Source organism: Globicephala melas, chromosome 12 (assembly GCF_963455315.2).
Source record: "Globicephala melas chromosome 12, mGloMel1.2, whole genome shotgun sequence".
Taxonomy (NCBI): Eukaryota; Metazoa; Chordata; class Mammalia; order Artiodactyla; family Delphinidae; genus Globicephala; species Globicephala melas.
Genome location: NC_083325.1, coordinates 69,019,482 through 69,032,254, shown reverse-complemented (window position 1 = coordinate 69,032,254; position 12,773 = coordinate 69,019,482). Strand labels below are relative to the sequence as shown.

Sequence of the window (12,773 nt, the reverse complement as noted above, 5' to 3'; positions counted from 1 at the left end):
CAAAGTGTTGCACATGCATTGTCTCCTTTAATCTCAAAGCCACCTTTTGAAGGGGATAGCATTATTAGTCCCATTTTACATAACATGAGACTCAGGATTAGAGGGGTCACTTGCCTTAGCTAACATAGTGCGTTAAGGACGGGACTGGGATTCGACTCAGAGATGGTGCATTTAAACACCCTTTGTATTCCTTCTTAACTTCTAGCTCCCTATCTCCATCCCATGCTACTACATACCCTGTGACACTCCTATCCCCAGAAATGATGATGTATCCAGAGTCTTCGGAAGCAGTGGTCAGAGAGAGGTAAAACACCCTACTTTTGAAATGGAAAATGGTGAGTTTAAGACTGCTGCTTAGATCAGGATGCTTTATGGTTTAGGGCAGAGGGCAGACCAGAGCTTGGCTCACCTGACAGGTGTAGTCTTGTGAAACCCGGGGGTGGAGCTTGGTTAGGTTTAAAAGATACTGACTGACTTCTTGATCTTTGTTTCGATTGGGGTCCCTTTCAGAATTATTGGTCTAATTTCTTGTAACATACCAGAGAGATCAAGATGCAAAAAAGGACAGTTATTCATAAGCCACCTCCCGGAGGATCATACGTGGAGAAAACTGTTACCTTCCAGACAGTGTAGCATATGCTGTCCAGACAGATTCTCAGTTCTGAAGTCTTTCCCACAGAGTGCTTGCAAATGTCAACAGGTGTTTCTTTCACTGGCACCAACCTCCCCGTGGAACTTAGGAAAAAGTAGAGGACAGTCCCTATTTTCACAGGAAACAAGTAGGCCCCAGAGCCCAAATTATAATTCTTTTTTTTTTTTGTTAATAGTAATGTTTTTTTAAATTTTTATTTATTTTTGGCTGCGTTTTGGGTCTTTGTTTCTGTGCGCAGGCTTTCTCTAGTTGCGGCCAGCGGGGGCTACTCTTCCTTTTCGTGCACGGGTTTCTCACTGCGGTGGCTTCTCTTGTTGTGGAACATGGGCTCTAGGCACGCGAGCTTCAGTAGTTGTGGCGCACGAGCTTAGTTGCTCCACGGCATGTGGGATCTTCCCGGACCAGGGCTCGAACCTGTGTCCCCTGCATTGGCAGGTGGATTCTTAACCACTGCGCCACCAGGGAAGTCCCCCAAATTATAATTATTTTGACAAGAGAGTTCCAACCCCAGTTTTATTTCCAGAATCCTCCTCTGGATATAATGGCCGAGAGTGAATATAAACTCATTTATTCTTCACAATTATTACTGACTTTGACCGAATGAACAGAGAGACATACAGACAAAAGGGAAAGCAAGGGCAGGGAAGAATAGGCACAGAAATGCATGGGAGAGGAACACCTGGCACCCAGGGATCCATTAGTGTAGCTGTTCTTTCATTTGTCCCAAGACCCTGTTCAGTCCTTTTCTGAAAATTAGCTCAGGGTTGATGAAATCAGAGGAATAAATGGTGAGGAGCTGGGCTGCCGATGTGGGCAGTGAAGATAAAAAGGCTACTGGCCTTCTCATGTGCCATAACCTTAGTTTCCATTAGTACATGAAGAATTTATATCCTCTTTTTTTCCTGCTCCCCCTTCTCACCCAAAAAAGGAAAAGAATCTAGGGCCTTGGTTTTCTATGCCTCTTTCTGGCTCTGCTCCACCCAATTCCAGGCTGGAGAATCAAAGCAAACACCTTCAAATAAGAGTCTGCTCCTGTCAAGTTGGTGGTGGTGTGAAGGGCCCTTGTAGTCAGGGGAGAGACAGTGGAGAAATGTTTTCAGCATATTAGACAGTATCCCATACAGTCGGCTCCAGTTTGTCCAAGAAACTTTATTGGAAAAATGTCCAAGGAGTGAGATCACCAGCAGCTGAAGGGGCTGCCAGGTGAGAGGGGGCGCACCTGAGGCTCCATGGAAGACATTGGAGTAGTGCAGTGCAGCATCTGTCTCCAGGCCCAGACAATTCCTTTTATTTGCTGGGGGAGGTGGCGTACCCACAGAAACACTCCTCTCTGAGACCCAGAGGCAAGATGTGGGGGCAGCTGGGGATGCCAAGGATTCTGATGCAGGTGAAATGGGGGCCCCATTTGGGACCTAATGGGATAGGGTTGAACAAGTGACTCTCTCCTGGACCTGGGGGATGGAAGGACATATCCCATCTGATATCCACTCCCCAGGTCCAGGGGCTCAGACCCTAACAGACCTACCTTCTGGCCCTGCTCACAGTGGAAAGAGAATGGATGCCAGGCCTGAGATTGTGGGAGTGTCATTACCCTCTGGGAGACTGTGGGATCGATCCTTCAGTCTTGGGCAAATCACCATCTTGGGCTCTCCCTGACCCCATCCCCATCCCCAAGATGTTAGTGCATCTGTCTTCTGGTTCTGTTTCTTCACTCATACGTCAATGGTGTTGATGGAGGGTGAGTTTTTCTGTGAAAGAAGATGGCTTGAGTCTCATTTCAGGAAGGCGATAGCCTCCTCCATCCCAAATTTCCATTCTCCCTCTTCTCTTGCCCCTCTGTGGCCCTTCTCCCTTTCCCTTACTGCTTCTAGAGGCAAAATCACCCTTCCCTCCCTCTCTGGCCGCACATCACCTGTCTCGCCCCCACTGGCCTTCCCTGAGGACTCTGTTCCGGTCCCTTCCCCTTCTCCTTGGGGTTATTGTTGGAGTCATTGTCCTTGATGATGTCATACTGACGGCAGAATAGCCCAATTACAGCTGAAACACAACAATACAATCTGAACCTTGATCTTGACCTCCCCACTCACAGCCTCGAAAGGCAGTGAGATACCCACACAGTTTCTAGAAAATCCGAGAAGAAAATCTTTGAATTCCTGGTCCCCATGCACAGGCACCACCTTCATCATCCTCTCTGGGCTCCCCAAAGCCTCCTCTCCCTCTCTTCAAACTTTTCCTGCCCATCCCTCTCAACTAAACATCTCCCCACGCCACTGCTCTCACCCCCTTTCTCCCAACAGCCTTCACCAACTCCCACCTTCACTGAGCCCCACTCAATCCATGGTCCCCTGTCCAGCTGCTTACTCACCAGCCCACATGAGCAATACCACCACAATGATGACCACTTCCCCCGTCTGCAGAGGTCGCTCTCCATCCAGACCCTCCACTGTGATGTCACCTGAGAAGGAAGGAGACGGACCCCAGGTTACAGGGAGCAGCTAGAGAGCTATGTCTGTGCAGACAGTTAAGGTTGGAGACGCTGGGGATTAGAGCCAAGGAAGACCCATCACAGCGTTGTCACTGGTAGCCCCTCTCTGGGAAGCTGTTGGTGGACAGGTGGTTAGAGACCAAAAAGCCGGGGGGCTGCAGGTCAGATACTCACTCATGCAGGCTGCAGCTGCTGTGAACTGAGGCTGGGTAAAAGGAAGCTTAAAAGCCCTTCCCCCAAGGAATTCATTACCAGCCTGTCTATACCCGGTCCCCTGCCAACCTGCTTTCCTTCCTTTTCTGGCAGTGCAATGAATTAAATCATCCTTCTATTCATCTAAGCTAGACGGCTGCTTGCTTTGGGGAAGTAAACAGGAGACCAAAGACCAGGTAAAGAGCCAGAGAATCAAAGCTTTAGGGAGCAAGGAATACCTGAGACCCTCACCTGGGCTCGAGCTGTTTGAGGGTAGCCGGTCAGAACCCTTGAGAGTTCGGAAGTGCACCCGCGGCCCTGGGGGGCTCTCTCCCCGAAGGCCGATGCTCCTGACCTGCACTGTGTAGTCACTGTCTTCAGCCAGGCCCCAGAGGGCACAGGCCCGAGTGGTGGTGTTCACCTCCCGGATCACACGTTGCCCCGGTCCATTCTGTCGCTGCAGGGAGTTGATGAGAGAGGAGGACAGCCTCACCCTGGTCCCAGGCCACCTCCTGAACATCCAAGCACTCCAAGGGAGTAAGGGTGAAAAGGGCAGCGTGAGCCAGGGAATCCCAGCTCCCAGATTCTCCCACAGCTGGGAGGGGAGCTGGGGTGGGGAGGGAGGTGACAGAAGGAATGTTCAGAGATCCAAGGACATGGGTTGGGGTAGCAGAAGGGTGATTCATACTTGCTGGGAAATGGAGTAGCCAATGACGATGTTGCCTTCTGGGACGTCCCAAGACACAGTGGCCGAGTTGGCTCTGAGGTGAGTGACTGTCACATTCACAGGAGAGGGAGGCCGGTCTGCGGGTGCCAGTGCATTAACCGGTTAACAGGTTCCACCCACAGACTAACTCTGGTTACCTCCCACCCTCTCCCCCTTTACGCACCTGCTCGTACAAAGCCCAGGTCACAACTGACCAGCAGGAGGACAGTGGGGCTTAGATATGGAGAGAGGGGCATTAGCGAAGCCATGGTCCCCACCGAGTCCTCTGGGAGGCACTGGGGCATCCGTTTGACATCCAGGCGGGGGTCCTGGAGGTGGCAGGAGTTGTGGGAGGGTCAAGGACTTGCCAGAACGAGCGGGTGGGCAGCAGCTCTCCCGGTCTCCCCACGGCCCACAGCAGCCCCAGAGCCCCCCTTTTCCCCATGCCTTCCTGGCCCCCGCCACATCCCGGCGCCCCTGGTGCGCGGCTCTGCTCTGCCCACACCCACCTCCGCCGGTCCTCGCGGTCGCTCAGGCCTCGGGGGGCTGCTCGGTGCCCAGAGGGCGGCCCATCGCCCGACTCCGTGGCGCTGTCCCTACCCCATCCCGGCGCGGGCCCGGCGAGGCGGGCGGCGCTGGACCGAGCTGCGGGCAGAGGGCGGAGGCGTAGCGGGCGCGGGCCGCGGGGCTGCGAAGCCCCCCGAGCTCCGACCGGCCGCGCAGTCTGTCCGAGAGCAGGGGGCGGTGCCGGCGCGGCCCGGAGGCTGGCCTGGGTCCCCGGGGCGGGAGGCGGTGCGGCTGCCTCCGCCGGCCCCTGCAGCAGATGTGACCGTCCCGGCGAGCCAGCCGCCGCCTTCTGCAGAGCTGGCCCCCGTCGCTCCGCCGCAGCCCGGCCGGGACGTGCGGGCCCGCCCCGCCCAGCTGGGGTTCTCGCCGCCGTCATCAACGCCCCCCCAACCCGGTTCTTTCGGAACTCCTCCCACGACCCTCTCATTGGCGGCCTCTCGGGCCCCCAAAGCTCCCGATCCCGGCTCTGTGTGATAAGCCCCGGCAGGGGCGTGGGGGGCGGGGGGATGTCGGGAGAGGCGCAGGTGCGAGGGTCTCAGGCACCTGGGAGGCCTCTCCCTCCCCAGATGGAATTAGCCGAGTTGGGAAGTGGAATTCCACCTCCGGTGCCGGAGGGGACAATGATGGAGATAATAATTATTTTGACAATCTCCTACTTGTAGACTGCGTCAGCTTTTAAGTATCTTCCCCATTCATAATCTGATCTTGATTCCCTTCATTCTCTCAGTCATTCTTTCATTTATTAGGCAAATATTTATTGAGCGTTCTCTATATGTCTGGCATGTTAATAGCTGGAGATACGGCGATTATTAAGGGTGCTGGGTTTATAGGGGAAATTTAAAGAGAGACGACCTGTTTCTTGTCTTAGCTCTGGGACTTACTGTGTGGCCTTAGACAAAGAGGTTAATCTAAGTCTCAGGTTTCCCACCTGTAAATCAGAGCATCCAAAACCTCACAGGGCTGTTGTGAGGATCAAATGAGACAATATTGGGGAACGATCTTTATAAAGCTTATAACACTGTGTGAATGAGAGATTATGATTAATTGCACCAATTTGTTAGTTACTTCATTTATTCAATAAACATGTAAATCCTTAAGTTATTTCATGCTTTGGTTGAGCATGAGATCTGGAGTGAGAACCTGGGTGTGGGTCCCAATTCTGTCAGCTGTGTGATCTTCAGCAACTAACTTAACTTCTCTGAGCTTCAGTTTCATCATCTGAAAAATGAGGGTGTCAATATCATCATCTTTTTAAAAAAATTGAACCGTAATTGATTTACAAAGTGTTAGTTTCAGGTGTACAATAAAGTGATACATATATACATATATTCTTTTCCAGATTTTCTTCCATTATAGGTTATTACAAGGTATTGAATACAGTTCCCTGTGCTCTACAGTAGGTCCTTATTGTTTATTTTATATGTAGTAGTGTGTATCTGTTAATCCCAAACTCCTAATTTATCCCTCCCCCCCACCTTTCCCCTTTGATAACCATAAGTTTGTTTTCTATGTCTGTGAGCCTATTTCTGTTTTGTAAGTTCATTTGTATCATTTTTTTAGATTCCACTTATAAGTGATATCATATGATATCCGTCTTTCTCTGTCTGACTTACTTCACTTAGTATGATAAATTCTAGGTGCAAATGGCATTATTTCATTCCTTTTAATATCTTCTTAATGTATCTAATGAGATACTGTATGTGCAAATGCATTGTTCAGTGTAAATAAATGTTAGCCAAACTTGTATTTAGGGCAGATACTTTGGTTTCTAATTCTCATTGCAGTATTTCTATTTCTGTGGCAATTTCCCCTGTAATATCCAGTTCAGTGCGTGCACCCCTGGGGCTCTGAAGCTTCTGTTGCCTTCCTTCTGAGAGGAGAGTGAAATGGGGCAAGTGGGACAGGGAGGACTGTGTGTGCTGAGCATGTGATCAAGCCATGGCCCAGGTCCTCTGACCTCTGCTGACCCTGAGAACCCTGATCTCTGGCCTCCTGATGCATCCTGGTTCCAGAGCACTCGTGCCCAGGGATCCTTTTTGCCCTGGGCCTGGGTATTGTCCTTCCGGGCTCCAGGCCCTCCAGAGAAGAGGGCATTGTCTGAAGGGCAAGAGTAACGAAGACCCCGCGTCTTCCTCTTCAGGGACAACCAGAGGCTGGGGAGTCTGGGTGCCTGTAAAGAGGGACCTGGGGAGCCCCCGTGGGGTGACTAGAGGGCTGAGGACCTAGTGACCAGGAAAGGGTGCAGGCAGAGGTGTGCAGAGAGGCCAGGGTACTTGGGTTCATCACCACTGTGGCTCAGATAAGGCCCCGCCAACTGGAAGCAGTGTCAGTGTGACAGAAGGGGCTATGTGGCTGAAGAGGGAGGCACAACAGTGTGTCCACAGTGTCGGACCATGCCAGGCACAAAACAGTTTCAACGTGTGATTGAGACCGCGGAGCCTGGCAAGTGGGAGGTGAGACCCTTTCTCCCTGTTGGCCTTCTGTGCTGATTCCTAGAATCCTGTCTCATCTGGACTTCCCTGCACCCCGGGTTTCTGCTTTCCCCGTCCTCCTTCCCATCTTCCTTCCTGATTTTCTTTCTTTGATAGGCCCAGAGTACCAAGTGCAGGCTAAATCATTTTTGTGTGTGTGTGTGTGTCCCAACACTGTGCCTGCTGCCACACCCACCTCCAGTTCGGCAGACGTGAATGAGGCTCCCTGCCATTGACCTTGTCCCCCCTTCCCTCTAGTTGTCTGGGTATGAGGCAGCCCTGCCCATCAGAGAGAAGTCAAACCCACTGACCCAGGATCTGGACAAAGCAGATGCCGAGCAGATTGTTCGATTGCTGGGGCAACGTGATGCTGAGATCTTCCAGGAGGAGGGACAAATCAGGCCCACATGCCAGGTGACTCAGCCGCATCCCCTGGACACTGCAAGTAACGATGCCCACTGCAGCCCCACCCCACCTCAACCTCTGCCCTCTCAGACCATGGTCTGGGAGCCCTTCCCCCGCCCCCCCAACCCACTGTCCTTTTCTTGGCTGTTGATGCCTGCCTGTTGCCTCTAGTGAGTCACCTCTGACCACCATGGTATAAGCGGCTGGAAAAGTCCAGGAAGTGCCGAAGGTACCAACTCTCCACCTGCTCCCTGCTTAAATTCGTGTTTCCCTCTACTTTTCTCTCTTCTTGGTCTCTATTTTTCCCTTTTATAAACTTCTATATCCTATTGTCATCTTATTAATCAACAGTAATTATAGTAACTATTACTGCATAATACTACATAACTGACCACGTACTTTCACACCCATTACCTTCACAAAAACCTGTAAAGTTGGTGTTATTGTCTCCATTACTTTTCGGATGGGAAAACAAAGACTTAAGATAATCACAGTAGCTTTTGCCCAAGTACACGCAGCTAGTAATTGCCAGATAATGCTGCTTCCTATCTGTGACAAAGCTGCTTTCCGTCCTTTCTGCAATAAGTAAGGGTTTTTGGGGTTTTTTTGGCTGCGTTGGGTCTTTGTTGCTGAGCGCAAGCTTTCTCTAGTTGTGGCAAGTGGGAATTACTCTTCGTTGTGGTGTGCAGGCTTCTCATTGCGGTGGCTTCTCTTGTTGTGGAGCGTGGGCTCTATGCATGCGGGCTCAGGAGTTGTGGCTTGCGGGCTTAGTTGCCCCGCGGCATGTGTGATCTTCCTGGACCAGGGATCGAACCCGTTTTCCCCTGCACTGGGAGGTGGATTCCTAAGCACTGCCCCACCAAGGAAGTCCAGTAAGGGTTTGAATAAGTAGCTAAACCAGAGTTGGGGATCAGACTGAAGTTTCTTTCTCAAATCCAAGGTTCTTTCTGCTACACCATATTCTCTATGTTCTGTTCGCTTTGGGGATAAGAGGGGGGTTCTGTTACCAACCAAAAAGAGAATATGCTTCTCCCAACCTGGAGACCTAGGCATTTTTCTTTTCTCAGGAGCCTGAGGGGGGTGCTGGTGGGGCTGAGTGGAGGGATACCTCTGGCAGGATGGCATTCCTCATGTCGGTGAGTACCTTGATCGCCGGTTTTCCTCTCCGCCTTCTTGGAGTGAACCTCAGGACCATAAAGCTCTTCATAGCTAAGCTCCTAGGTGGACCGCCTCCAGCTCCGGCTCTCTTTCTTCTCCAAAAGCTAGATCTCAACATGGAATCCCATTTCTTCTGAGCCCATCTGAGCCCCACCAGTCTATTGCCAATGTCTGTACATCCCACACACCCCTAATCCATCATCTCCAAGCAGCATATTTAAGAGTCAGATTCCAAGCAGTGCTGGCTTAAGCACTGACCTAAGAGAATCATTATACAGCCTCTACCCTCAAGGTGTTGAAAATCCAAGATAATTGTTCCTTCCCTGTCATTACTACTCCATGTTCTCTCCGACTTGGCAGGTCTCCTTTAACCAGCTGATGAAAGGTCTAGGACAGAAACCTCTTTACACCTACCTCGTTGCAGGAGGTGACAGGTAAGCCAGGCTGGCCTATGAATATTTTGTTTGGCCTAACTAGTGTCTTTTAGAAACTGAATTTGAATGCTTTCAGGTGGAGATGGTGTCCAGTTTGCTCTCCACTTCACGTACTTATGTTGCCTGACTAGCCCTCATAGGCATTGAAGTTTTTCAACCCTACAGAGTGTTTATCATGGTGCCCAACAAATAGTAGGTGCCCATTCAGTGACAGTTTTCTCTTCATTTCCTTCTCTCAAAGCAGCCCTAATAAACCATAGGTTTCTGCTTCCCAAGCAGTGCCACTGACCTTGAGTCTGTCCTCTTAGGTCTGTGATGGCCTCTAGGGAGGGGATGGAAGATAGTGCTCTGGATGGGATCGAGGAACTGAAGAAGTCTGTGTTTTCCACTGACAGTCAACCATAGACCTCTGTCTGTTCCTTCTCGTGGGGACATCAAAGCCCCAACATCCAGCCAAAGCCCATCCCCTGCCTCCTCCCTGCCCCCCAACTCCCTTCCAGCCACCCCCCACCTCATCCTGGCCCTGACATCCCCACACAATATGTTTATACCCTAGAATCCTCTTGGTGGCACTACCTCACCCATCCTCCTCTCCTAGGTGGCTGCTGGGAAGAAGAGGGTGATTGTCATCGGCATTTCAGCGGGACTCTCTGTGAGTGTGAAGACCGGCTGGGTGGGTCAATTTTATAGGGAGGCAGGGAGTAGGAGTGGAACAGCATGGAAGATAAATCAACAAGATTTAGCTAGATTTAGCTAGAAAACAGAAAGGGCTTGTGTAAGGAATTTTGATTTTACTCTCACTGATTAGGATCCAGTTGCATGAATGTGGGACAAGGGGGGAAGGGATCTTATCCCACAATAACTGTGTACCCATCCACTCAACAATCAAAATAGATAGAGTAGTCCAGGGCTCAGCAAACTATGCTGGCAGGTCAATCCAGCTGCTCCCTGTTTTTGTCAATGACGTTTTACTGGAACTCAGCCATTTGTGTTTACATATTATCCATGGCTACTTTGACGCTTCAACGGTAAGACTGAGTCATTGGACAGAGATCGTAGGGCCCACAAGCTTAAAATATTTGTTTTCTAGCTCTTTACAGAAAAAACTGACCCCAGACTAGTCCCTTGCTACTTAACGTGTGGTCCTTACACCAGCAACATCAGTATCACCTGGGATCTGTTAGAAATGCAGAATATCAGGCCCCCCCACACCAGACCTACTGAGTCTGAATCTGCATTTTAGCAAGATTCCCAGGTGGTTTGTTTGACATGCACTGGGCTAGATGACCCTGAGTTTCCGCTCAGCTGTGCAGCTCGGACTCTCTGAATTCACTGAGCAGGACCTGGACCCCAGCAGATGTGGAACGAGGCACACAAGGAGAGCAGGACACTGACCTCATGGAGCTGACAGTTTAGTTCTGTATCTTCAGACTTTACCACGCAGAAGATTTCCATGGGAGAACCTGTTAGAAATGTAGGTCTAGGGAATTCCCTGGCGGTCCAGTGGTTAGGACTCAGCGCTTCCACTGCCAGGGCCCCGGGTTCAATCCCTGGTCGGGGAACTAAGATCCCATAAGCTGCACGGTGTGGTCGATAATAATAATAGTTAATTAATTAAAAAAAAATGTAGGTCCATGGGGTCTCCCCTTCAAATTCAGATCCAGTAGATTTTAACTGGGCCCAGAATCTGCACTTAAACAAGCATGTGCGGGGCATTCTGATGTACGTGGGCCTCGGGCAGAGCTAGAGTAACCCCCCTCATCGAACCCTCCCCTCTCTCCCTACCACCAGGCTCCCTCTGTGGCAGCCCAGATGGACTACTGCATGGATAACCCAGCGGTCTTTTTGCCAGTCCTGATTGGTTTCCACCCAGTGAGCATGGCCAGGTGAGCCTTCTGTAATGAAAAGTCGTACACAGAACTTCTGTAATGAAAGGTCACGGCCAGGCCCCTGGGGGAGGCTGGGAGGGAACCTGTGAAAATCTACAGGATAGTCACAAAGGAGAGGGCAGGGCAAATATGCTCTTGTTCACCAAATCTCAGAATATTAAAGTAAATAAAGGTGCAAACGAAGCAACTGACAAAGGATTAATCTCTAAAATATACAGGCAGCTTATGCAGCTCAATATCAAAAAGACAAACAACCCAATCCAGAAATGGGCAGAAGACCTAAATAGACATTTCTCCAAAGAAGATACACAGACTGCCAACAAACACATGAAAGGATGCTCAACATCACTAATCATTAGAGAAATGCAAATCAAAACCACAATGAGACATCACCTCACACAGGTCAGAATGGCCATCATCCAAAAATCTACAAACAATAAATGCTGGAGAGGGTGTGGAGAAAAGGGAACCCTCTTGCACTGTTGGTGGGAATGTGAATTGGTACAGCCACTATGGAGAACAGTATGGAGGTGCCTTAAAAAACTAAAAATAGAGCTACCATACAACCCAGCAATCCCACTACTGGGCATATACCCTGAGAAAACAATAATTCAAAAAGACACATGCACCCCAGTGTTCATTGCAGCTCTATTTACAATAGCCAGGACATGGAAGCAACCTAAATGTCCATCGACAGATGAATGGATAAAGAAGATGTGGCACATATATACAATGGAATATTACTCAGCCATAAAAAGAAATGAAATTGAGTTATTTGTAGTGAGGTGGATGGACCTAGAGACTGTCATACAGAGTGAAGTAAGTCAGAAAGAGAAAAACAAATACCGTATGCTAACACATATATATGGAATCTAAAAAAAAAGTGATTCTGAAGAACGTAGGGGCAGGACAGGAATAAAGATGCAGACATAGAGAATGGACGTGAGGACACAGGGAGGGGGAAGGGTAAGCTGGGACAAAGTGAGAGAGTGGCATGGACATATATACACTACCAAATGTAAAATAGATAGCTAGTGGGAAGCAGCTGCATAGCACAGGGAGATCAGCTCAGTGCTTTGTGTCCACCTAGAGGGGTGGGATAGGGAGGGTGGGAGGGAGACGCAAGAGGGAGGAGATATGGGGATGTATGTATACGTATAGCTGATTCACTTTGTTATAAAGCAGAAACTAACACACCATTGTAAAGCAATTGTACTCCAATAAAGATGTTAAAAAAAAATAAAGTAAATAAAGGGTGTTCCTAAGCTTAGGAAGTTTTTTGTTGGTTGGTTAATTTGCATATTCTCTCATTTCAGAAAGAATTGAAGGCAGCTTATAAAGGTTACATAAAATATAAGAAAGCATACATTTAAAATGGAATGAAGAGGCAAGGAAAACGTGGGTCAGAGGATAGAATCGGCTCAAGAAAATGCATACCACAAAGATCTGTGCTTTCATCTGAGGTGGGTCCCCAGCATCTTTTCAAAGAAGGAATACTGGGTGCTGACTGGCCTCCTAGTCTCCTTTGCCTAGCTCCCTTATTTTAGGCCCTTTCTCCTTCATGCCAGGAGCCCCTTTGGTCCCCTCTGGCTACTCACATCTCCCACCCTGTTCCCCTTTCCTGAGATCCCTGTGCCTCCAAGTCACCTCCCTCTTATTCTCTGTCTAAATGGCCACTTTGATCTCAAAGAAGGCCAGCATATATTTTTTAAATTTTTTATTGGAGTATAGTTGATTTACAATGTTGTGTTATGAAGGCCAGCATATTAAACCAATACTGCTCAGGTGCGATTCTGTGAACGCACTGCCTTGGG

General features: G+C 49.6%; 2 protein-coding genes across 3 annotated transcripts in view; one reads left to right on the top strand and one right to left on the bottom strand.

Moving 5' to 3' along the window:
- Nucleotides 1–1,185: 1,185 nt before the first annotated feature.
- Nucleotides 1,186–4,940, bottom strand: FNDC4 (fibronectin type III domain containing 4). Of its 2 annotated transcripts, XM_030858116.3 has the most exons (7): nucleotides 4,545–4,934; nucleotides 4,220–4,364; nucleotides 4,018–4,133; nucleotides 3,582–3,786; nucleotides 3,018–3,107; nucleotides 2,565–2,689; nucleotides 1,195–2,400 (listed from the first exon to the last, which is right to left on the bottom strand). In XM_030858116.3, the coding sequence occupies exons 2-7, from the start codon at nucleotides 4,338–4,340 to the stop codon at nucleotides 2,365–2,367; spliced, it is 693 nt and encodes a 230-aa protein (XP_030713976.1). In that variant the 5' UTR covers nucleotides 4,341–4,364; nucleotides 4,545–4,934; the 3' UTR covers nucleotides 1,195–2,364. The 2 variants fall into 2 exon arrangements, with proteins under 2 accessions (XP_060165040.1, XP_030713976.1); XM_060309057.2 differs by lacking the exon at nucleotides 2,565–2,689 and having other exon boundaries at nucleotides 1,186–2,400; nucleotides 4,545–4,940.
- The window catches only part of GCKR (glucokinase regulator), a 24,342-nt gene continuing 16,439 nt past the window's right edge, over nucleotides 4,871–12,773 (top strand). Inside the window, 8 exon segments of the mRNA XM_030858117.2 lie at nucleotides 4,871–7,055; nucleotides 7,332–7,498; nucleotides 7,650–7,707; nucleotides 8,546–8,614; nucleotides 8,997–9,070; nucleotides 9,379–9,448; nucleotides 9,669–9,722; nucleotides 10,862–10,956. Of these exon segments, the coding sequence (XP_030713977.1) occupies nucleotides 6,996–7,055; nucleotides 7,332–7,498; nucleotides 7,650–7,707; nucleotides 8,546–8,614; nucleotides 8,997–9,070; nucleotides 9,379–9,448; nucleotides 9,669–9,722; nucleotides 10,862–10,956 (647 nt within the window). The 5' untranslated portion in view covers nucleotides 4,871–6,995.